Source organism: Podarcis cretensis, assembly GCF_951804945.1.
Source record: "Podarcis cretensis genome assembly, chromosome: 12".
NCBI classification, from domain to species: domain Eukaryota; kingdom Metazoa; phylum Chordata; class Lepidosauria; order Squamata; family Lacertidae; genus Podarcis; species Podarcis cretensis.
This window is the reverse complement of record NC_137181.1, coordinates 45,687,704-45,713,583: the sequence shown is the minus strand read 5'-3', so window position 1 is coordinate 45,713,583 and position 25,880 is coordinate 45,687,704. Positions and strand designations below refer to the sequence as shown.

General features: G+C 44.5%; 1 protein-coding gene and 1 long non-coding RNA gene across 3 annotated transcripts; one reads left to right on the top strand and one right to left on the bottom strand.

The window, feature by feature from the left end:
* Positions 1–903: 903 nt before the first annotated feature.
* TCAIM (T cell activation inhibitor, mitochondrial) lies at positions 904–18,773 on the top strand. 2 transcript variants are annotated; one of them, XR_013831983.1, is made up of 12 exons: positions 904–1,071; positions 7,278–7,347; positions 7,845–7,980; positions 8,704–8,857; positions 10,035–10,287; positions 11,570–11,692; positions 12,222–12,319; positions 12,956–13,047; positions 14,293–14,525; positions 16,058–16,189; positions 17,075–17,616; positions 18,539–18,773. XR_013831983.1 is itself a non-coding variant. In XM_079947372.1 (11 exons), the coding sequence occupies exons 2-11, from the start codon at positions 7,319–7,321 to the stop codon at positions 17,301–17,303; spliced, it is 1,479 nt and encodes a 492-aa protein (XP_079803498.1). In that variant the 5' UTR covers positions 904–1,071; positions 7,278–7,318; the 3' UTR covers positions 17,304–18,773. The 2 variants fall into 2 exon arrangements, 1 of the variants encoding a protein (XP_079803498.1); XM_079947372.1 differs by having other exon boundaries at positions 17,075–18,773.
* Positions 17,645–24,455, bottom strand: LOC307199578. Its single transcript, XR_013832078.1, has 2 exons — positions 24,003–24,455; positions 17,645–19,839 (listed from the first exon to the last, which is right to left on the bottom strand). It is a non-coding gene; the product is annotated as an uncharacterized lncRNA (long non-coding RNA).
* Between the last annotated feature and the right edge of the window lie 1,425 nt (positions 24,456–25,880).

The window sequence follows — 25,880 nt, the reverse complement described above, 5'->3', positions numbered from 1 at the left end:
CAGGCACTCCTGTCTTCCACTGCCTCCCGCAGTTTGGTCAAACTAATGTTTGTAACTTTGAGAACACTGTCCAACCATCTCGTCCTCTGTCGCCCCCTTCTCCTTGTGCCCTCCATCTTTCCCAACATCAGGGTCTTTTCCAGGGTGTCTTCTCTTCTCATGAGGTGGCCAAAGTATTGGAGCCTCAGCTTCACGATCTGTCCTTCCAGTGAGCACTCAGGGCTGATTTCCTTACGAATGGTTTGGTTTGATCCTTCTTGCAGTCCATGGGACTCTCAAGAGTCTTCTCCAGCACCAGAATTCAAAAGCATCAATTCTTCAGTGATCAACCTTCCATACATCACTACTGGGTCCAGCTCTCACTTCCATACATCACTACTGGGTCCAGCTCTCACTTCCATACATCACTACTGGGTCCAGCTCTCACTTCCATACATCACTACTGGGTCCAGCTCTCACTTCCATACATCACTACTGGGTCCAGCTCTCACTTCCATACATCACTACTGGGAAAACCATAGCTTTTACTATAGGGACCTGATGTATACAGTATCTTTATTCCCCTTGTTCCTGCTATGGCACACCACTCTCCGCTTCTCCCCTGCGGGGGGGGGCAGGGAGAGGGAGCGCCATTTTGTGGTTCGCCTCAGGCGGCAAAATGTCCCGGTCCGCTAATACTCCCCCTTTTACTGCTTTTCTTCACAGCTCAAAGCAATGAGCCAACAGCAGCCTCTGCTGCACATGCGCAGAAAGGCGGCGGGGAGGAGGAGGAGAGGAGCGAGTGACGACGCCTGCGTGACGCCGCCTGCCTTAAAGCGCCGCGCTTCGGAGGCGTGCGTCCTCCGGCCCTCCCTCCGTCTGTGGCTCCTGGCCGTCAGCGTGACGGCGTCGGCCCCGCCCCCTCGCGGACCTCCCGGCGGTTCAGGTGTCTCGCGCGCAGAGGCCCGCGAGGTCACCGGCCGACGCGACCGAGTCCCACAGGCAGCCCGGCGCTTCGGCGAGCGCTCGCTTCGCCCCGCGTGAGGCGATGGGGGCCGCGCCTCTTCCAGCGGGACACCGAGGAGGAGTAAGGTGAGCTTGTCGGGTGAGATTTCGGAGGAGAGTGCTGGCGGCTCTGAGAGTGGGGAGGACTTTCTGCTTCCCCGAACGTCTGAACGGCTCGACACGGGTCAAGTCCCGCCGAGCGCTCGCACGTAAGCTGGTGTGCAGTGATTTCCTCACAGTGTTTGGGTTGGGGGAAAGAAGAAGCGCTGGGGTTTTGTTTTGTTTGTTTGGTGTCCCCTCACCTTCGTCGTCGCTGAGGTAAAGCAGCGGGACCGGCGTTTCGCGGGAGGTTCGCGCAGTTTCGAAGTGACTTAGGCCTGCTTCACCTGGAGCGAGACCCGTTGGGATGAAGGGGGGCTCGCGTCTGTGGCGTGTAGGGGTGCCAAGTTGAAATAAAATATGGGGGGGGCAGGAAAGCCCCATCCCACATAATCACATGACTGAATGGCAGTGCCTATCGACTTTGGGGAGGCCACCCCCTCTTTAAATATTTTATTGGGGGGTGGGGTGGGCAAAGGGACCGCAGTCCCTAGGAGTTGGCCCCTACAGTGGCGCTGCCCTGCCTTGGGAATAAGGTAATCGGGTTGTGAGCATCATATCTGGAACCTTTTGCTGTGGTAGCCCCGGCAGCAGGTGGTTCTTAAGCTCCCTTTCCATCTTAAGATCTGATATGCCATACCGGGGTGAAAACAATCACACCCTAGGCCAACCCCAACCTCTCTCACCACCAAAGGAACACAAGTGAACAACACAAGCACGCTGACACCAAACTCTACATAAAGGTAAAGGTAAAGGTACCCCTGCCCGTACGGGCCAGTCTTGACAGACTCTGGGGTTGTGCGCCCATCTCACTTAAGAGGCCAGGGGCCAGCGCTGTCCGGAGACACTTCCGGGTCACGTGGCCAGCGTGACATCGCTGCTCTGGCGAGCCAGAGCCACACACGGAAACGCCGTTTACCTTCCCGCTGGTAAGCGGTCCCTATTTATCTACTTGCACCCGGAGGTGCTTTCGAACTGCTAGGTTGGCAGGCGCTGGGACCGAGCAGCGGGAGCGCACCCCGCCGCAGGGATTCGAACCGCCGACCTTTCGATCGGCAAGCCCTAGGCGCTGAGGCTTTAACCCACAGCGCCACCTGCGTCCCAAACTCTACATACATTAAGCATAATAGAAACACAGCTACCCGACCCCATCCCCATCCATCTCCCCTCCCTCCACCCCCTTTTTTTTTCTTTTTTTTTTCTTCTCCCCCTAATGCCTCAACAAATGAAACGGATTTGTAAAAATGTTACATGGAGAAAAAAAATACGAGGCATTACACTCACACTGTAAAACAAGAAAACCCTTAATAAAATATTATTAAAAACAAAAAAAATCTGATATGCACTCGTCAATGTGCTTACTTGCAAGCAAGCCTCGTTGAACTTGAACGGACCCCAACTGGATCGCTCGGTTGGTTAGAGTGGCGTCAGGTTGCGAGTTCGATCCCCGTACGGGACAGCTGCCTGTTCCTGCATTACAAGGGGTTGGACTAGATGGTCCTTAGGGACCCCTTTCCAACTTTTACAATTCTATGATTCTGTTATTGTTGTGACCGGAATTGAACTGCTAACAGGATGGTTGGCAACAAACGTAGCATAATGACAAATGAAGGTCGTAGGCTGCATTTCCCCCTGTATTTAGATCAATTTTATTAAAGGTTTTTGACAAAGAGGAAAAAACAAACAAAAATACTGTATGAGGCTGCCGGCATAGTTTTGTATCTCCTAAAGTCAATATGTGATGGTCATTGGCATGTAAAAGTTCTGAATCTCTAGGCACCTGTCTGATCCTTCACATGCTTACCTTATGCTGTACTTTTGTAAACATCAGCTGTACTGTTAAAATGTACCTTTTTGTTCAGCCAATCAGAGTGTGTTATGGCACTTTGCCAATTCATAGAGGTTACTCTCCTTTTTCCGCAAGAAACTTAAGTAGCTAGCTTTGTCCTGAGACTGCAGTTTTTATGGTAACCTTTGTGTGTCATGCACTGTACAGCCTTCAAAAGGTGGCTAATCATTTGTCTATAGTGTGATCTGCTGTATCTCAAATTTCCATTTGGCATGGTCTTGATTCCTACCCCCTTCCTGCTCCTTTTCTGCACACAATAAGGTTTTAAAAGCTTGGGGAGATTGTGTGTGGCTTTCCAAGAAACGCTTTAAAACTATTCAGAGTTTCTAAGTTTTGGCATTATGTAGTTCTGAAGAATAGGGATTCTGTGCATGTATCTAAGCAATCAGAATTATGTTGACTTTCTATGTGCTTTACACCATAACTTAAGATATTTAAATTGTGTTCTTGGGAAACCTGCTAATATGTGTTTGTGCCTAACACTAAACCATGGTTTAGCACTACCTGGACAATCTCTGGTGAGACTGAGAAAAGCACTGGGCTTGAGTGCTCCTCCATTTCTTTATACTCTGCTGCTGGGAAGAGGATCCCTGCTGAATTTTATTTTGCTTTCAAATACAGTGGTACCTCGGGTTAAGAACATAATTCATTCTGGAGGTCCGTTCTTAACCTGAAACTGTTCTTAACCTGAAGCACCACTTTAGCTAATGGGGTCTGCCGCTGCTGCTGCATGATTTCTGTTCTCATCCTGAAGCAAAGTTCTTAACCCGAGGTACGGTTTCTAGGTTAGCGGAGTCTGTAACCTGAAGTGTCTGTAACCCGAGGTACCACTGTAATGTTGGCTTGTCAACCAGTAATCCTCACTTACAACAAAAACTGGTAAGGTTCAAAGCAAACCACCTTCAAATCATGGGTTATGAAGCTGGCTTAACTAAACAGTTTGTTTTAAGCCATATTCCAGATTTGTACAAGTTGAAAAGTCAATGTTATCTGCACAGAAATCCTCTGAGCCACATAGAAGGGGAGAGGGATTTTTGCTTGGGCTGATAGCAGCTCATCCATGTAGCACTAAACCATTGTTTAGCGTTATATATCCCCAAACATAAGGGATAGGCTGGAGCAAATTTTAACATGGTTAAAGCAGTCTTCACATAATAGAGCTTCTCTTGATCTGGACTCTGTACTTCTGTTGATGCTGCATAGAATAGCTTTAGCTATAAGTAATAGTACCACTCTGTTCTGCCTTTGTCAGACCACACCTGGAGTACTGTGTCTAGTTCTGGGTGCTACAGTTTAATAAGGATATTGACAAGCTGGGACATGTGCAGAGGAGGGCAACCAATATGATCAAGGGTCTGGAAACCAAGCCATATGAGGAACAGTTGAGGGTTTGGGGTATGTTTACCCTGGAAAAGAAGAGACTGAGAGGATATATGATAGCCATCTTCAAATCTCTAAAGGGCTGTCACATGGTAGATGGTGCAAGCTTGTTCTCTCCTGCTCTGGAGGGTAGGACGCGAACCAATGGCTTCAAGCTTCCTTGATAGGGTTGTTTTTTTTTGTGGTTATTATTTTTTTAATATATTTTATTAAGGGTTTTCTTGTTTTACAGTGTAAGTGTAATGCCTCGTATTTTATTTTTTTTCCCGTGTAACATTTTTACAAATCCATTTCATTTGTTGAGGCATTAGGGGGAGAAGAAAAAAGAAAAGAAAAAAAAAGAAGAAAGGAGGGTGGAAGGAGGGGAGATGGATGGGGGTGGGGTGGGGTAGCGGTGTTTCTATTATGCTTAATGTATGTAGTTTGGTGTCAGCGTGCTTGTGTTGTTCACTTGTGTTCCTTTGGTGGTGAGAGAGGATGGGGTTGGCCTAGGATGTGATTGTTTGTTTGTGATTGGCTGTGGTGATCTTTGTTTTCGTGTGTGAGTGAGGTGGGTGGGTGTTTTGGATCAAGTTAGCCATATTGATTTGTATGCTGTTGGTGGATTATTGTCATTGTCCTGTTGGGCTGTGTATGTGATAAAGGGGAGCCATACCGGGGTGAAGGTGTCTTCTTCTGTTTGTCCCCATGTCAGTTTCAGTTTGTTAGTTAATTTTTCTAGTAGGGCTGTTTCCCATACTATTTGGTACCATTGGTCCATGCTTACTCCTGACAGGTCTCTCCAGTGTCTGGTTATGGTGTTTCTGGCTGCTGAAAGTAGGTGGGTTATGAGTTCTTTGTGGAGTATATGGGCATTGTTGTCTTGGAAGATGTTTAGTAGGGCCAATTCTGGGGTGAAGTCTAATACTTGCTTTGTTATTTTACATATTTCTTGCATGGCTGTAAGCAGAGGTTGGATGGCCATCTGTCATGGATGCTTTAGAGGGGATTCCTGCATTGCAGGGCATTAGAGTATATGACCCTTGGGTCCCTTTCCATTTACAGTTATCTGATTCTATGCTCCAGATGGTGGTATTGCCCTGAACTGATGAGTTCAGATTACACAAAAAAAAGGTTATGACTGACCATCACAAATAGCTTCCTGATGGTACAAACTGTTTGACAGTGGTTGTCTTGTAAGGTTGTGGACTCTCCTTTGCTAAGGTTTTTAAGCAGTGGTTGGATAACCAGGGATGCTATAGTAATAGGTTTCTTGTATTAGCAAGGGGTTGGTGACGCTTGAGGTCCCTTGCAACTCCTTGATTACATTTAAAATCAAGATTAACAGAGAGCTCTACTTAATGTCAATGAATAATCTGAGGGATTTTCATATATTTTAAACATTTTTTTCTTTTGTGTACAAGTGTGTGTCTCTTATAAAGACTGGTATTTGAAAAAACTGGAAGTGGTTATTATAAGTTGCTTTTGCCTGCAATATATAGTTAAACTTTTTTTCTGCTCTTCTGTGGTCTCCAGGCAACAGGTTCCTGTAACATTTTTAATTGTATCCTGGAAAACATGTAAATTACCACCCAGCAGCCAACCCAGCTAGTACTGGTGCAATACATGTTAGTTGTGACTGTTGCATGCGCCTTTCAGATAGTACCCATGATGAGCAGCACTCCTCTTTTCCTCAGTTGATTTTATTTTATTTATAAGAAAGGATGTATGAGTGCCCACATATTTGCTTGTATCTCTCCCTGTCAGTAATGCCTTTACTATTCAAGAATATGTTTTATTTCTCTTAAAGTTTCCTTCAGGATGAAATTGACTAGAACAGCATCTCTTTGTAATCTGATTTATAGTCAGCGTGCTCTTACCATTGTACTGGGGCCCAGGAAAGGCGCTCTAATTAAAAATTAGTACTGTATAGAAATTATCAGGCTTTTGTGTTTACTTGCTTACACAAACTTTTAATTACCGTATTTTTCGCACCATAGGGCGCACCGGACGATAGGGCGCACCTAGTTTTGGGAGGCGGAAAACAAGAAAAAATTATTCTGAACCCCAGAAGCCAGAAAAGAGAGAGGGATCTGGCTTCTGGGATACCGTGTGGCTGTTCTGGCTTCTGGGGTAACCGCACCAAGCCTCTTCAGGGCAGCGGGATGAAGGCTCCCCCTGCCCAAAGAGGCTGCGCAGGGCTAAAGCAGAAGCCAGGACAGACGCGTCGCTGAAGGAGCACTGCGCCTTCTCTCTCTCTGCCCAGCGCCCCTCCTTCACAGGAGAGGTGCTGCGCAGAGAGGGAGAAGGGGCATCGCCCTTCAGCGAACCTGGAGAAGGAACAGAAGGAGACCCTTCTGCCGCCCCAAGCCTCGCGTGCCCGGCGGGACCTCCTGCCGGGCGCGCAAGGCTTGCAGACATTCGCCCGAAGCACGGGGAGCCCTCCGGAGGGCTCCGCGTGCTTCGGGCGGCAGGCTCCCACCCCAAGCCTCGCGCGCCCGGCGGGAGCTCCTGCCGAGCGCGCAAGGCTTGTGGACACTCGCTGGGGCTGCAGGCTGCTGCCCGCAAGCCTCGTGAGCTCGCGGGAACTCCCGCCGGGCTTGCAAGGCTTGCGGATAGCTTCCTGAAGCCTGGAGAGCGAGAGGGGTCGGTGCGCACCGATGCCTCTCGCGCTGCAGGCTTCAGCGAAAGCCTGCATTCGCACCATAGGACGCACACACAATTCCCCTTCATTTTTGGAGGGGATAAAGTGCGTCCTATGGAGCGAAAAATACGGTAGTTTGTCCATTTTTAAGCGACTTGTCACAACAACATTAAAGTGGTTGTTCCTGCTACCGTTTAGTGTCACTGGTGAACATTTTTACGTAAAACCAGATTGTAATTTCACAGTCAAATTCTGTTGCTTAAAGTATAGGCAAAATGAAAGTAAACATATACAAAACTGAATGCATTAATTACATGTTCAATATGTTTTATTTGCTTAAAGAAATTTAGAGGCAATCTGGAATCAAGATTAAAAGAATTGAGATGTTTTGCCGTTGGGGGACTGTGAGGAGGTAAGGCAGCTCTATTCCTACACTTTTAATTGTAGCATATAAATTATTACATCTGCTTTTGGCTTGATTTCTGGGAGTTTTAAAATTGTAGTTTTAGGAATTGTAAATTAGAAGTAGGATTGTAAATTGGAAGATCTATTGGTCAAAACTATAGAGGTAAATGTACTTTATCATCATCATCATTGAGTAGGGCATTCATACACAGGAAGAATGTGTACTTGTACATTTAAGACAGCATCAGATTGCAAGTAGTAGCCAGAAATTCATCTACAGTTTTGTGTTGCTTATTGGACTGATGTGATAGTTCTGAGTACATGCTTATATAATTCTAAATTTATTAGTACTGTTACAAGTATTATCCACATAGCTACCTCTTATCGTATAGCCCAGTCCTTATTTAAATAGTCCCAGAATTCTCCCATCTCTTTTGCAATTTACCTTTAAGCATTTTGTGGTCTCTTAGGCTGCTTAACCTACTCTTCATCTTTATTTCTTAGGTTATGTCTCAATAAATTACCATTGCAGCATGTTATCCAGGCAAGAGCTTTATCAGGGGCTGATGCTGTCAATGCTCTGCGGCCATTCTATTTTGCAGTGCATCCAGATTTCTTTGGCCAGCATCCCAGAGAAAGGGTAAATATATTTTTCTCCAGTGGTTTAGGCTGCAATCCTAAACACCTACCATGACATCATGTAATGGTTCTAGGGGTTGCTCGTGCGTAAAATCGGCGCCACACCTGGCTGGGTTGCCTGAGTGAACCCTTTCTGTCCGGACAGCCACTCACCCGTGGCTGTCTCAATTGCTGGCAGAATCTGTCAGTGGGCGTTTCTTGAACTTCTTCCAGCAAAGAAGCTCTTTGAGGCCTAGTCTCCGCCTACTCTCCCTGCGGGGAAGCCTTCTGCGCAGGGAGGGTGTGGGCAGCGGAGGACCCGTGCTCTCCCCACTGGTCTCCGGCGAGGAGTCATGGAGCCACCTCGCCGATTCCCCCATCTGCCCCCCTTCTCCACTGGTGCTACGCTGATTTCCTTCCCCAGAAGATGGGCTGCTTCTCTCCCTCCCGGGACGCTCTCCGGAATCCCTCTGGAGCCCTCCCTCTCCCTCTGGCTCCGATGGCAGTTCCCTGACAAATCATCAACATCATCATCATTTTTTAAAAATTGTATGCCACCCTTCATCTGAAGATTACAGGACAGTTCACAACATAAAAATAGAAAATGAGAACAGTATGGAGACTGTTATAAATACACTGTGAATCAAAAGTTGTTGTGAACAGACACTGTTAATTTATGTGTATTTGCTTTAACTTGGGCCATATTCAAAACTTGAGTAATTCTTTTTCTTGTAAATATTTTCAGGAGATCAATGAAAATTCTTTGAAGAGATTAAATGGTTATTTGGAGAATCTCCAAAAACCGGGTTTCAGGTCTTTAAAACCAACTCGGCTCACTTTTTACGTACGCGAGAAAGAACAAAATCCTTCCAATGTTCAAGAACCATTTGGCTCCTCAGGTATTTTAGACATTTTGGGTCCCGCCCCCCGGGTCCCGCCCCCCCTTACAAAATAAAATGCTTTTGAGTACTTGAAATTTTGTCATTAAAATTTCTAGCCGTTAAGCACTGGGTTGTTGTTTTTTCTAAGAAGCCTCTTAAACAGAGTTTAATTAGATTTAGCCACCAGATTTGTTTCTTTGTGTATCCCTATAAAAATTATGGTTTCCCTCACTTGGCCAAAATATAGTGTATAAAACTGCTTAATGTAGGAATTTTTCCGAAAATTAAAGCTGCACTTTTGAAAATTCATGTAGCCTCTAGATCAAAAAGATGTTGAGTTTTTTATTTGAAAATATTAACTATATCCTGTTCTAGAAGCTTTACTATATCCTGTTCTAGAAGTTATTAGCACAGTGACCTGAGAATTAATTATGAATAATCACTTTTAACAAGTTCTTTTATTTACCATCTAATACGTAGTAATCTTCAATTGTTGGAGCAGGGTGCTGTGATAATAGACAAATACACTGATGTTTCTGTGTCTTAGTATCATGCATACCTGCCCATAGCACTTCACAGCTATTGGTTTATATTTCAGTGTTGTTGTTGTTGTTTTATCAGAGTCCCGTAGTGCACTTCATCCAAAAATAGCATTAGGAAAAGCCTTCACAGTGGAGCCTGTTCATATCAATCTTGGAGCATGGGGACTTAATCTGCTGAGTCCAGGAGCACTGTCAGTTGAAATCAAATCAGCTAATAACAGTAGTACAGTGGTGCCTCGCAAGACGAAATTAATTCGTTCCGCGAGTCTCTTCTTCTTGCGGTTTTTTCGTCTTGCGAAGCACCCCTATTAGCGGATTAGCGCTATTGGCGGCTAAGCGGCTATTAGCGGCTTAGAAAAAGGGGGGGGGGAGGGAAAAAATTGCAAGAACTTGCAAGACGTTTTCGTCTTGCGAAGCAAGCCCATAGGGAAATTCGTCTTGCGAAGCACCTCAAAAGACGGAAAACCCTTTCGTCTAGCGAGTTTTTCGTCTTGCGAGGCATTCGTCTTGCGGGGCACCACTGTACTACAATTTAATGAAGTTGACTAGGAGATTAATCCATGCAAGCCATGGTTTGCATTATCTTTGGTAAGGCAAGCATAAGGAAATGCATTCTGTTAAATACTGCCTTGTTCTGGGTTTGCATTTTGTAGGATTTCGAGCAGTCAGTTTCACCTTGCGCACCAGGGACCTACTAAGCACAGTACTGGACATCCTGAACTCCTGTAACTTATCTACGGAGCATGTCCAAATCCTGAATGGCAAAGTGGCAACTCCGTCTAACCAGTCAGCAGAAAGAATCTTCCACAGGCCTATCAAATGGGACAAGACTTACTACTCTTTTACTGGATTCAAGGATCCTGAGGAAGAACTTGAACAGGCTCAAAGGATGGAAACTACACTAAGGTACTGACCTTAGTGACATCACCTTCCTCAATTTCAGAGTCTTAAGAGGCCTTTTCAGGATTTTGAACCAATTGATTTTTCACCAGGAGATGTCACAGGTAGAAGTTGGCAACTTCTACTTGCAAAGCATATGATTTATCCCAAACACATATTTTAGACTTGAATGGTTAATTTTTAAAACATTTGAGTAGGGAAGTGTTGAATTTGGAACTCCTACCAGGCATACAAGCATGCTATGTGAATGGACTTCAGCTTCCACAATGGAAGTTCAGTTTCTGCTGCTCTCCCACTGCAGCCCCCAGCTGCCCATGCTCCCAAAATCTACCCCACAGGTTCCCCAACTAGGAAATGGATGGATGTGGGAAAGTAGTATTCGTGAAATAGACTTTGACTTGACCATCACAATTTGAATTGGTTATCTACTGATAGCGACATGCTTTTTCCATCCCTGAGAGTACATACAGAAATTTGCGTGCATAATTCTAGAATGACAGCCACACTCTTTAACTTTATATAGTTGTCACTACGTTGCCATCAGTCCTTCTAACTGTTCACAGGCTGACAATACAGGTTTCCATGAAAATGTTCCTTCCTCCAAAGTATTTACTGCCAGGAATGTTGGCAGTTTTGAAGAGCGCCGTAGGGAGGCTAGCCATTGTTGAATGAAAGCCAGACACAACTTTTAATCAACAAACCCATAGAAATTCTTCGTTCGGTATACAACTGCAAGTCATTCTCCAAGTATGGATCTTTATGTAGCCAAAAAGGCAGCATTCACACTCGAGGTGGACAAATCAGCAGGATTAGGGGAACCTGCAGGGGTTTGCAGAAATATAACAGATATTTCACAGGGAGGGAAACAAAACAACCCAGTGAAGTCTAAGCATGCTAAATTGGTACTGAATGCCCAAATACCTTGAGAGAGAGAAAACAGGGAGGTGGAATGGTACATCTTGGAAGAGGGTGTGGCTGGCTGTGTGCTAGATAAATATTAATTGAAAGCTCAGTCAGTAGAACATGAGACACTTAATCTCAGGGTCATGGGTTTGAGCCCCACATTGACCCAAATATTCCTGCATTGTAGGGGGTTGGACTAGATGACCCACGAGGTCCCTTCCAACAATTAGTTCTATGATTCCATAATTTTAAGAAGGTTCCTGATGTGCTCTCACACTTTTTCTGATACATGAGCACTTTAAATCGCTGCTTAAAGTTTATCGTTAATCCTCTTGCCCAATTACTGTGTTTTTAAATCTCTTTGTGATCCATGTTGTTTTTCCAGTTCTTGGTTAGATAGTAATGAACAAAGTGCAGAAAAGAAGCTGAAGAATAGCTTACCACTCAGGAAAGAGCTAGACCGTTTGAAAGGTGAACTTTCTCAACAGCTACAGCTCTCTGATATCAGGTAACAAATTAACTTAAACTGTGTGAAAAAGCAATGGTTTTTATTTTTTTTAAGATTAAGGGTGGAACAGAGCAATACTGCTGGTATGTGATAGACTCCAGCAAATGTATTTTAAATGTACCAGAAATGTGTGCTTACAATGCTAGTCCAAGTGTTACAGTGGTCACTGCAATTTTATTCTTAGTTTAGTTGCATTTTTAAGCAACTGCGTCCAGTGCATCAATGTTTTAATAGTCTCCCACACAATTGTGTCAACAGCAAAAAATAGTTAAGAACACAAAAAAGCAAATATATTTAAAACAAAACTAGATTAAGAGCTATATAGACACCCATGGCAGTCACCCATTCATCCAAATTGTCAAAGTTTCTATTTGAGTTATAGATCAAGTTCTTAATGCTCAAAGCTGCTTGTCTGCTAATGACAGATAATAATGTGTTTCATTGACAAGCTCTGTCACTCTTTTGTTACCTAAGTTGCTGTGCAATTTAAAATGAGTGAAACATGCTGGTGTTGGTTTGGGTTTTTTAGATGGCAGAGGAGCTGGGGTATTGCCCATCGGTGCAGCCAGCTACACAGTCTAAGTCGGTTAGCTCAACAAAGCCCAGAAGCGCTAAGGAATGCTAAAGGTACATTCTTTTGCAGCAGTTTTCTTTCTTTCACTTGTCAACAATATTATGCTGCTCTTTAAAGAAAATTCTGAATCTTTTAAGCTGGTGCAAGTTGATTTCCTGCTTTCCTTCTCAGCAGAATGTGGGGTGCTGTGTTTGAGCTTTAAAGCCCTAAATGATTCAGATCCTACATGTCTCCAAGGTTGCCTTGACAGAGGCTAAAGCTATTAGTGGCTACTAGGCACGATTGCTATATGCTACTTCGTCTGTCAGAGGTAGTTTATTCTGGACACAAGCTGCAGAGGGATTGCAGGTGGGGAGAACGCCATTTCAATCAGGCCCCACTTGCAAGCTTTCCTGTTGGAGAGCACCATTGCCTTTGGAATTATCCAGCAGAGCCCTTTGTATGTTCTTATCCTACCCTGATCTCTGTTATAACTCAAAGCACCCATATGAGATAATGTTAGTGTTAACTCATAGGGTTTACTTATGTATGTGGGTGCCAGGAGTTCAGGCGGGCCTAGAGAGAGATGCCTAGTGGAGGGTGGCCTAAAAGAGACCTTAGATCTGTAGCAGGGGATCCACAGCCAACCCCACCCTCCAAAAAGCTCAGCTGTGAATAGTGACTAAAAAAATTCCTCCCCTTTTCAATAGGCCGCACAGTGATATTTACAGACCGTTCAGGCATGAGTGCAACAGGCCATGTTATGCTAGGAACTATGGATGTTCACCACCACTGGACCAAAGTAAGAACTGGTAACTAAATTATATATATTTTTAATTTAAAAAAATGTTGCCTTTTCCAGCCTGTTTTAATATGTATGTGGAGTGCAAAAAGTTAAGTGGGCAAAGATTTGGAACCTCCCTGTTTCTGGTTGACACAACCTGTCACTGAATTCTTAAGGAGAGTTTGTGGTGTCTTGTCACCTTGCTGCTGGAAAGTGGAGTTACAACATTGTATGTGCGTACAGTAATTGACTCTTTCTCTAGTGCCTTAATGTCTAAAACAACTAACTCACAACTCTAAAAGATAACTTATAAAGCTATATTTTGGTTCTAGTTAAGGATTACATGAATGCATTTTTTTTAAAGCCTTCCTGCAGTTCTGATAACTCTGTAATATATTGAGCTAGTGCAGGCCTAACTCATGTGCTCCCTCCTCCCACCCCTCTCTGCCTTAAGGGATATGTTGGTACAGTCTTTTATTTAAAGCAGCCATTTGGCAAGGAATTACGTGTAGGCGAGTGAGGGAGCTTCCTAGGAAAGGAGAAAGTGCTTTGTTCCTACCCTAGATAAGCTAAGCAGGTTGTCAGAGGATTCCATCCCACTCTGCTAGCCCCTAGGGAGCTAGTGAAATGTTATGCAGGCTAGTAGTCTGTGTGAGCTTATTTATGAAGTTGTGTCAGAGCCACTTTGACTATAGCTAATACTAACCAGAGTTCCTATTTACAATTTAATGCTTTTGTTTAAAAAATAGCTGTGCACTTAAACCTTTTCTGGGGTTAAAATCTGAAGTGAATAAATGGTGCCCCTGGGTTATCAGCTGTATTTCATTTAGATTATTGTGATTTTACTGTTTTATTATCGTATACTACCTTTTGAAAGATTGTAATAGGCAATGTATGAATTCTTTTACAAATGAAAATTTGTAAAAACTGAAACGGCATTAACAGATGAGAACAACCCGAAATACATCAAAATGGAAATACAGGATGAGTCACCTGACAAGGTTGTAAAAACGTTGAATCGTTTTCATAAGATTTGCTGAAATTACAAAATCCTTAAATTGGTGCTTAAAACGCCTCACAGATATTTCCAACTTGATTTCATTAGGTAGAAAGTTCAAGTCTCAAGCTGGGAGCTTATCATTTTCCATTAACAGTAACTCTCTGCTGATAAAGAGTTTCTAAAACGTACATTTGGACAGTTGGGTGGGAGTTGGTTGTGTTTGATCATGTCACCCACTTAAATAAACCTTTTAATTTGTGCAGATTTTTGAGAGATTGCCAAGCTACTCTGCACTTCAGAAAAAAGTGCTGCTTTTGGAGGATCGCATAAGCCATATTTTGGGAGGCATACAAGTCGGATACGTTGAAGAGCTTCAACCGATGCTGATGCTTGAAGAGTATTACTCTGTCCTGGACAGCTTTTACAATCGAGTGCGTAACAGCAGGCTCCCATTTCACCCTCACAGCCTGCGTGGGTTGCAAATGATTCTAGAAAGGTGTGCATTTACGAAGATGAAGACGATGATGATATCTATTAACCTGCTGCTTGTTGTACCAAAGTGTCTCAAAGTGACTTGCGTAATAAAAATAGAAAATGGGCAAAATGTTAAAACCAAGTAGTAAAACAAGACCTAATGTAGGTATGATTTTATTATACAAGAAACAAATCCTACCCACCCCACTTAAAAGGATGAGCGCAACAAAGAGGCCACAGATATAGCTAGTTACCCTCTCAACTAAAGGCAAAAGGCTTGAGTAAATAAAAATCTTGTTGCCTGGTGCCTAAAACAGATGGTGATGGTGCCAAGCATGCCTCCCTGGGGAGAGAACTCCACAAGTGGGGAGCCATCAATAAAAAGGGCCGTTCTTGTGTTACTACCTTCCACACACTCCTCAGAGGGCAGCCTGAGAAGGGTCTCAGATGACAAGTGCTGGGTTGGGTTGGTTCATGTGCGGAGAGGTGGTCCTTGAGTTAATTGGAGACCTGAGCCACACAAGACTCTATAGGTTAAAACCAGGACTTTGAACGGAGCCTAGAAACTGCCTGGCAGCCAATGCGGTTGTGCCAGAGTTGTTACGTGTTAAACCATCTTGCCCTGGCAGGCAATCTGGCCACTGAATTTTGCACTAGCTGCAATTTCTGAACTGTCTTCAAAGCATTGTGCATTACAGTAATGAGGGCTGGCCCACTCATGTGGCAATGTGAGGCAACTGCCTTGGGCAGAAGGATCCACAAGGGCGGCAGATCTGGCCTCTAAGGCAGAGGTTTTGAACCTTTTTGAGTCCATGGCTCCCTTAACAAACCACATTCCATTTGTGGCCACCCGGGGGGCTCAGGAGCCCAGTTATGTCGCCCCTTCCCTGCCAAGCTGGCAGCTTCTCACCCTTTTTTGAGCACGCTCCCTTGTGGAGTGTTCCCTCAGCCTCCTCTCCCCTTTCCTTGGGAGTCCTCTGGGCAGCCGCTGCTGCAACAAACAGTTGTCCAAGCCTTTGGGAGGCAGAGACAGGAGAGGGGATCAGAGGAGAGAGGGAAGGAAAGAGGCAGAGAGGCTAGTGCTGCCCAGGGCACCCCTAACCATCATTCAAGGCACCCCAGGGTGCCACGGCACACTGGTTGAAAGCTACTGCTCGAAGGAATATTGTCTGCAGTGGCAGCAACAGCTGCAGAGCATTCTTTGGAGGCAGCTCCATTTTTTTTAAGAGTTCCAGCAAATTACAGACCAGTTAGATTTAATATATGTTCCAGGAACACTGATGAAAAGTATCATTAAATAGAGAATTATGAAGCATCTCAAAGAAGCAGAATCAGCATGGCTTCTGCAATGGTAACTCTGGTCTGTCTAACGTTTTAGCATTATTTAAGAGTACCAATAAGCATGTGCATATGGGTGATCCAATAAATAAGGACTTATCTTCTTGGGTTAAGTTTCTGTATTGTGAATATTACTTTAAGCAAAAACCTTCCATACAAAAAGGACCACCAGCTGTTTTGCACTATCCTTAATGTACTGTCCCTGTTTTATTACAGTGACAGGTATGCACCATATCTGCATGAACTAGGGCACTTCATCATCCCAACAACCTGTGATCCAGCAGCACTCCAGTGGTTTATGATCACTAAAGCACAACAAGCACGAGAGAAACTGAAAAGAAAGGAAGAGTAAGTGCTTCTTAAAGCTCAGTGCTACTGCTCCGTTCTGTGCTTGACATCTTGGGAGGTTTCCAAGGAGATTGATGGGGAGGAGCCAACACTTAAAAGTGTGTAAAAAGTGTAGTTCAACTTACAAAACTACTAGCGCCCTCCACTATATAACAGTGTGTTGCTTCAGGAAGTTGTGAAAAACCTCTTGCCTAGTTTGCCCTGCTATTAAATGCTGTGCTCTAGGTTCTCATCTGGATGTGTTAGCACAAATATACATACAACTAAACACCATGGTGAGCGGGGAGCATGAGAGAGGGTTGAGGACCTAGTTTTTACCTGGCCTTAGTGCCAGCCAGTCGCTAACTAGTTCAGTTGCCTCCCTTTCCTGGCCCTAGCTAGGAATTTGGAAAAGGGTATGATAACTGAGACAAAACCCATGGAATACTCCTTTATTCCTATCTCCCCCACAGCTGGGTACAAGATTAGTAAAGGTAAAGGAACCCCTGACCATTAGGTCCAGTCGTGGCCGACTCTGGGGTTGCGGCGCTCATCTTGCTTTATTGGCCGAGGGAGCCGGCGTACAGCGTACAGGGTCATGTGGCCAGCATGACTGAGCCGCTTCTGGCGAACCAGAGCAGCGCACGGAAACTCCATTTACCTTCCCACCGGAGCGGTACCTATTTATCTACTTGCACTTTGACGTGCTTTCAAACTGCTAGCCATCCATTAAACTGATTATTTGCAGTTTGGGAAGCACTGGAGGTGGGGGGGGGGGTAAAATATGGGTCTCTTGTAGCGGAACGGATATTTCCAAAAGCTGAAGCACAAGAACCAATTCTGTATTTTCTCCCCTTCACATTTACAGTATAACTTTGAAATGGGGGTTTACGTTTATTATTTCAGGTCAATGGTGTTAGAGAAGAAACTGATCAAGGCTTCAGCTGAGAAATTTCGTCTCCAAAGGCTGTACAAAGAGCCCAGCGTTTCCTGCGTACAGATGATCCATTCTTGCAATAGACTGCTGGAGGGGGAGTCGCTTCCCAACTTGCAAGGCATGCATCTCTGCATTTCTCATTTCTATTCTGTGATGCAGGATGGAGACCTCTGTATTCCTTGGAACTGGAAACACTGAAGGCACCAACTGAGTAAACTTGACCAGTCCAATATTTTCCGAGGAAGCAACTGAACAATCGGAACTACTTAGACTAAATTATTGAGATGCTCGTATTTTATGCCAGTATTCTACAAGTAATCCAAGATGCTTCCTTGGTTTTCAGCTGCTGCTAAAGCAACAAACTACTAAGTCAGTTTGTTTATGCAGTCTCACAAAAGGCTGAGTGGTTCCTATGTGAAGTCCGGGATATGTCTGCTTCAGGGTGATCACTGAAAGGATCTGTTGAGGGACAAGATGTGCAAAGCTTGGATGAAATCTAAAGAAGACAAAGGCATGTGGGATCTAAAGAAGACAAAGGCATATTCAAAATCTGTTAGTACATCCTCCAATATAGATGAACAGTATGGATTTTAATATATAAGAAATTGTACTTAGAGAATTGAATTTGACCTTGAAGCTTATCTCTAGCACAGATTCCCCCCGCCCCTACTGTTGGGACTATAAAAACCTGAAGAATGGATATTTTTCAGACGTTGCCAATATTCTAGTTGAGTATTTGTACATAAAGCATACGGCAGAGTATTTATTTTGCAGAAGTACAGTACAGCTTGTTTTGACAAAATTTTATAAGTGTCTGTGGAAAACCTTTACCCGTTAGCATTGCACTTTCAACTTTTTTTTTTTTTTAGATGAAATTTACAAAATAACTTACTGTGTTGCACATTGATTTGTAAACTGTCCTCTTTTCAGCCATGAGACTGGTGTGTGATTCTCTCCAGGTGCACTTACAGCTTATTCCAGCCAAAGCATAGTACATGTCCACACAGAAACAGACTGTGCACACTACTAGGTGCTGTGGGCAATCTACCCATAAGACACGGGGGCCCCTAAGCTCCACAGGATACCCCTGTGTCAAAAGCAGGAAGTTTATTTATGCAGAGTGGGGAAACCTACTCTGCATGAAATCCCTAATGTTTGAAAAGTCAGATCCCTGAAATAAGCACCTTAAAAGACATGTCTTGCCGTCTTCAGACGCAAAAGATGCATGCAAACTGTACCAAATGGGAGTATTAGTGTGAGGAAGAGTATTGAGAAAACTAGTTTGCCATGAGATTGTCTACCAAGTACTTGGTTTCATCTCATTGGGGTAAAATGCAGCACTGTTTTTTTTCCCTCTTTAAATTTTTCAAAAAATATACTTTCGTTTTTATGTGTTTATAATGTATGACTAACTCAATGAAATCTCTCAACAGGGAAAGGAAGAGGTGTTAACACTTTTGTTAGTGCGAGTAGTGGAACACCTTTGGTTTCCGTGGAAGCTGATGGCATTCATATTCCCAAATAATGATCCCTAAGCTTCTGGGTACATATTTGAGTGCTGCTGGATGTCATTAGTCTGAAAGTTCTGTTGTCCTGTGTCAGTATTTTTAAACTACTCCTGATGAGATGTCAGTGTTGTTCTTCAGAAATAAAACAGTCCTAAACTTGCATGACTAATGTTATTTACGGTTTAATTGTTTTGATGAAAGGGGTTGATAAAAGGCCTGTGCAGTGTTACCCACTTAGTCCAGTGAGTCTTATCAACATTTCTCTTCTCCTGGGCCTTTGACTGATTGTTTAATCAGTCTATGGCCTTTTGAATGTGTTTGGAAGAACGGGATTATTGAGGGTTTTTTGTTTGCTACGCATTTTGTCTTTTCATTTTGTATTTGTGACCTTTTGCCCTGTGACCTTCAGATGAAGGGCAATGTACAAATTAAATAAATAAATAGCCATAGATGGCACCCGGTCAGCAGCTCAGTACATACCCTATGTTTGCCGCATGGAAAAATAAAAGGGGTGTGTGTCAAGCACATAGCAAGACTGCATTATAAAGCCATTGATCTACATTACATTTGGTAGGTCACAATATGCCCTGCCTTACATGTTCATATATAACTGAGCCTTCCTGTTGTTGTCCATATGGAATAACAAAACATGTAGCTATCCTATTCCTAATATAAGAAGAGAATAGTGTAAACATTATATTTGCAAACTAGTTCCAAGCCTTGCCAGTAGGGGGCAGACTTTCCAAAAGAATCCTGCAAATCAGAGTTAGGAGCAAAAGCATGGAGCCCAGCTAAAAACAAAAAGTTTCTCCACTGTTACCTATATTCTGGTCTATGCTCTCAACCCCAAGGTAAGAAGAGCAAAGTTCTTTACTGTTCCACCATGGAATATTGAAGAACAATCAAGTATTGGGGTTCAGTGTCCTTAGGAAATAGCTGAGCTACCAGTGCTGTCATCTGGAACAATCTTTCTATACTGAAAAGTGCTCTCAAAAAGAGTATAATTACAATTGGGATTGTTACGGCATTTGTACTGTCTCGTGTCGTATATACTGGCCAATCTTTGATGTAAATATTGTAGCCGAAAGCTCTGGGTTGTTATGCTACTTAGGGTTAAAAGGCTTAAAATACAGGAGCCACACCACTGGTTCATCTAAGCTCAATATTGGCTATGTGGACCAGCTGTGACTCCCCAAGGTTTGACAGAGGACACCTACCTGGAGATGCTGGGGATAAAATCATACAATTGTAGAGTTGGAAAGGGACCACAAGTATCATCTAGTCTAGTCCAACCCTCTGCAATGTAGGAATCTTTTGCCCAACATGAGGCTCAAACTCATGACCTTGAGATTAAGAGTCTCATCCTCTACTGACTGAGCTATCCCAGCAGCTAGAACCTGCCATCTCTCTGCAAAGCAAATACTCTACATTTGAGCTATAATCCTTCCTCCTAAGTATTAGGAGTATCGCAGGTTCGATAATGACCCATTCTACAAGTTAGTCAGGGACGCAGGTGGCGCTGTGGGTTAAAGCCTCAGCGCCTAGGGCTTGCCGATCGAAAGGTCGGCGGTTCGAATCCCTGCGGCGGGGTGCGCTCCCGCTGCTCGGTCCCAGCGCCTGCCAACCTAGCAGTTCGAAAGCACCTCCGGGTGCAAGTAGATAAATAGGGACCGCTTACCAGCGGGAAGGTAAACGGCGTTTCCGTGTGCAGCTCTCGCTCACCAGAGCAGCGATGTCACGCTGGCCACGTGACCCGGAAGTGTCTCCGGACAGCGCTGGCCCCTGGCCTCTTAAGTGAGATGGGCACACAACCCCAGAGTCTGTCAAGACTGGCCCGTACGGGCAGGGGTACCTTTACCTTTACCTTTTTACAAGTTAGTCAAGGGGAGAATGATTGGTACAGTCCTAAAGAGTGCAGGTTGCTCATACATACATTCCAGTTCTCAAATGGCACTTTTAGTGTATTTTTTTTAATAAAAAAAATAACACCCTTAGGGTTACACTATGAGATTAATTACGTGATTAATAATGCTTGCAGACACCCTGCTGGCTAGGCAATTCTCAGCGAGCAGAATGCAAAATGTTCCATGGCATTATTTCCCAATGTGCTGGATGCATAGCTTTGCAGCATTTATTATAGAGCTGAGTAGGGGAGACACCCTCAAGGGAAAACAAAAACTAGATCTGTCTCAGGTTATTATAAACTGAGAATTGATGGGCATTCCCAGTAGCTTGTTGCTAAGCAGCCAGTAGATGCAGTTGCCCATAACTCTAGTTTTCTTTAAATAAAGTGTGTTCATCTGCAAGCATAACTATGCTCTTGTCACACTCCTGTCTTTCACTTCGGATGGGGCAGGGAGTCTTAATACAGTACTATTTTTGGGTCTTTGGGCCCGTTTTTAATTGTCTGATACGGGTACAGTATTTCTTGGGTCACCTGCGACATAAGGGGAATGTGTGCATCAAAAAAGGTAAAGGTAAAGGGACCCCTGACCATTAGGTCCAGTTGTGACTGACTCACTTTATTGGCTGAGGGAGCTGGCATACAGCTTCCGGGTCATGTGGCCAGCGTGACTAAGCCGCTTCTGGCGAACCAGAACAGCGCATGGAAACGCCGTTTACCTTCCCGCCGGAGCGGTACCTATTTATTTACTTGCACTTTGACGTGTTTTCAAACTGCTAGGTTGGCAGGAGCAGGGACTGAGCAACAGGAGCTCACCCCGTCGTGGGGATTCGAACCGCCGACCTTCTGATCAGCAAGTCCTAGGCTCTGTGGTTTAACCCACAGCGCCACCCGCGTCCCATGTGCATCAAAACACCCCAAAATTAAGCTTGTATATGTTCTAAACACTGAAGCATTCGTGCTATATCATTGTATATTTTGTGCTCTTGGTCTGTTAAAGACCAGAGGAGATGAGCTGTTCCTTATAGAGTTGCATGGCTGCAGAGGAGTCTTACAAGTTGGGGAAATACATTTTTCCCATGAGTTATTAGCCATGGGTGGTTTAGACTTCCAAACATTTTCTACCTGGATATTAGGTATTAACAGCCTTTACCAGTAGCAGAAATATTTTTACAGCAGCCACATAGTGGAAGTTCTTCATTTGCACTCTAGCTCTGTGATTATGTGGATATGTCTAGTCCAGCAAAGAACCATAGAATCACAGAGTTGGAAAAGACCCCCAAGGGTCATCTAGTCCAACCCCCTGCAGTGCAGGAATCTTTTGCTCAATGTGGGACTCGACCCCACAACCCTGAGGTTAAGAGTCTTCTGCTCTACCGACTGAGCACACCCATGGCACCCAATGGTGCCTGTGGCCAGTTGCATTCCACATAGTGATGGTAATAATCAGGAAAGCAAATAGAGGGTGGGAGAAAGAGAGAAGAAGAATCACATTTGCACAGCAACAACTCAAAGGAATATTTTTACCTTATGGGCATGGGCAGTCTGCTTGGTGCTCTCCATATATTGTTGGACTCCAACTCCTATCAACCCCAGCCAGCGTGGCCAATGTTCAGCAATGATGGGAGGAGTCAAATAATATCTCAATACTCACACACTGGCTACCTATGGTCTGAATAGAGTTGTGATCCATGCAACGTCACCTCCAGGCTTGACTACTGTAATTCGCTCTACGCGGGGGTGCCCTTGAAGCTGTCCCAGAAACTCCAGTGGGTGCAGAATGCTGCAGCAAGGCTCCTCACGGGGTCTCTGCCATGGGAGCATATTCACCCAGTGCTTTTCCAGCTGCACTGGCTCCCGGTGGAGTACAGGGTCAGACTTAAGGTGCTGGTTTTGATCTTTAAAGCCCTTCATGGCCTAGGACCCTCGTACCTATGAGACCGCCTCTCCCGGTATGCCCCACAGAGAGCCTCAAGGTCCATAAATAGCAACACCCTAGAGGTCCCGGGCCCTAAGGAAGTTAGATTAGCCTCAACCAGAGCTAGGGCCTTTTCAACACTGGCTCCAGCCTGGTGGAACGCTCTGCCTCATGAGACCAGGGCCCTGCAGGATCTGATTTCTTTCCGCAGGGCCTGTAAGACAGAGTTGTTCCACCTGGCCTTTGGCTTGGAGCCAATTTGATTCCCTCCCCCTCTTTCTTTTTTCTTTCTCCTGTGATGAGGCTGCATTTTAATATTTTAATGTTTCAATATTTTAATGTTGTATTTTAATCTTGTTTTTAAATTGTATTCAACTTGTTTTTATTATTGCTTGTTAGCCGCCCTGAACCCGGCCTTGGCTGGGGAGGGCGGGGTATAAATAAAAATTATTATTATTATTATTATGAAGATGGCCCTGTAAATCTGTCTGGATGGAAGATAATCTGAGAGCCACGGTTGCTCTGCATTCTTACGTGCAATAACCAAACGCAAGCACTATTTAGAAGACATCTGGAGGGCACCCCTGCACCTTTCTTGCACAAACCAGTCAAAATCAAGGCCAATAAGTATAATCTCAATATGCCCTTGCTGTGTCTTTAATTTCTCATGTGTAAATCAGTAGTGGTAGTGGCCTAAAAGGGATGTGAGGTCAGGCAGGCTGAAGCACACCCTGAAACTGCTATATAAATATTGGGTGCAACTATTCATGGGACATGGTTATTCTATCTCTACATGCCCCCCCCCCCTTATTTAAATAAATCGAGAGATTATGGGAAGGATAAAAAGAGACTCCCAAGGAGCTAACCTGTGCCTCTGAATCAAGTCTATCGTTTCTGATGCAGCTGGAGCTTGTTTCAAGGAGCGCCGCTTGTGTACCTCATTAACAATGGGGTTACAGTGGGCTAGAAAATTTGAGAGAGCCTAGCATGCCAGGGTCAGCTGCCCTTGCTTCCTCGCTCCTCCTCCACCCATGTGCCTAAAAATAGAGATAATCAGGTTTCAAAGAGGAAAAGGAATGGAAAGGTCAAGTGTCATGACCCCAGCTGTATTCCAACACTGCTTTTCTCTCCAACTCTGTTTTCCTTAGCTGGGCCTCCCCATCCTCCAGCAAGCAGCAACAGCAGCAGCAGCAGCCCCTTTTAAGAGGAGCGAAGCCATCTCTACAGTGTGATCTTGGTGCTATTCATGATCATCGATTGTCTTTGACTGTTTTACAACCCCCATCCCTTCACCATCTTCCTGCCTGCTACTCTTGGAGTACTTATCCTTTACACACACACACACACACACACACACACACACACACACACACACAAAATCCCTAATTATAAAGTGTAATTTATTAGGCCAATTACGGAGTCAACAAAGCCATAATTGCTGCAGCTCAAGTGCCTTGGAGCCAGATGTGAAATGCAGTTTTTGGGGGGGACAACAGGCCCAGCATTGTAAGTCTGAAGTGGCACTTCTGCTTTTAACTCCTTGAGTATTGCATTTTCCGCACACAAACCTTTAGCAGGGTAGGGAAGGGGTTTTATTCCACCCGCGTCTTGAGCCATCTGCAGAATGCATTTTTAACCTTTGTAAACCGCTTAACCGGATGAAACATCTAAGCGGTGCACATTAAAACTGTACATAAAAGTCAGAAGTTAAAAACACGTTGACCTAAAAAAAAAAAAAAAAGGTCAAAAACCCAGTAGTTAAAATATACATAATTTGTTTAAAAAAACAAAACCACCCATTAAATTGTATGTCGAACTTCCCTATCTGCATAGGTTTGCATAAGCAAAAATGTTTCGGGCAGACACCTAGAACAGCAGAGCAAAGGTGCCTACTTCAATATCAATAGGCTGTTATTTTCTTCATTTTCTTTTACATTAAATTCAAGGTGGTGATTTAAAGGCCACTGAACATAAACACCTTGAGCCTAACAAGTCCCTTCAGGACCATCTTCCCCACAGGCGCACCCAGCTGATGTTTGGTGTGTGGCTACTAGAAGTGGGGCTCTCACACCTGTGATGGCACCAACTTCATGAAATGGCCTCCTCAGGGAAGTCCTTCAGGTTTCAGCATGAAGGCCAAGTTCAGTCCTGGTCCTCCAGGAAGGCTTTTGGGCCTACACACAAGACCTTTCATAAAGCACATTTGAAGCACATCCTTTCCCTTCAGAGAATTCTGGGCACTGTAGTTTGTTGGGGCTGCTGGGAATTATAAGTCTGCAAGAGGTAAACTACAATGCCCAGAATTCTTTGAGGGAATTTGAATGTGCTTTAACAGTATAGTGTATATCGCATTTGAAGCTTTTGCTTGCTTGTAGGTTTGCTTCTGCTTCTCTTTTGTGTTATGTACTCCCTCTGAATTTATAATTTAAATTGTGCTTTGTTTTTTGTAGTACTCTGCCTATTTTTGTCGTTCCATTTTTTTACCTCAGTGCTACATTTTTTTGTTTGTTTCTGAGATAAGTCACTTTGGTTTAAACCAGGGATGGGGAACCTGCATCCCTCCAGATGTTTCTGGACTTCAGCTCCCATCAACCTCAGCCAGCTCACACTGGCCCTTTCCATTGAGCCTGCAGTTGTGCCGTAAAGAGGGGCGAGGGAATAAAAGCAGGGAAATCAGTCATGGATGCCATCCTAGCTCTTCTCACTGGAGTCTGGTTGATCGGCGATGGTTATATATGTCACCTGAGGCGAACCACAAAATGGTGCCCTCCTCTGCACCAGGGGAGAAGGCAGGGAGTGAAAAACTACATCAGGAACAAGGAGGAAATAAAGATTTACATCAGGATCCGCTGCCCCTATGGATTCTGCCACCTGAGGCGGTTGTCTTGCCTTGCCTCATGGGTAGGCCGGCCCTGAGTGGTATGGCAGGTTTCATGCGTTCCATGTGCACGTTGTTTCCAAGACATATATGGATTCCAACAAAAGAGCAAGTCAAAACGATGACAGCGAGTCTGAGCCTGCCTACATCCCCAGAAAAATGCAATTCGGCTGCTGAATTTGATGGTGGGAGTGAACACACACACACATACCCTCTATTGGAAAAGATCCTGTTATATTATTAGTCTTGTGGTGGTTGGAGAAAAGCCCCTCACCTGTGTTATTTAAAACACACGGTGGAACGACAATACCAAGATTAGAATACGCGTTTTATGTGTTTGTGTGATGCCCCTTAGGGACACCATCCCGGAAGGAAGATGCTGCCAATATCCTCTCAACTTGACTCGGAGTAAACCTTGCTTTTTTTCGACAGTTGCTAGGCAACCTCCGGCGAGATGCCTGCGCCACTTCACCGGCTCCCTGAGCAACACTCCTTTGTCACCCTTGAATGTTGCAGGGTTACAGGGTGACATTCCTTCCTCGGCAATAAAGAGGCATCCGATATTGCA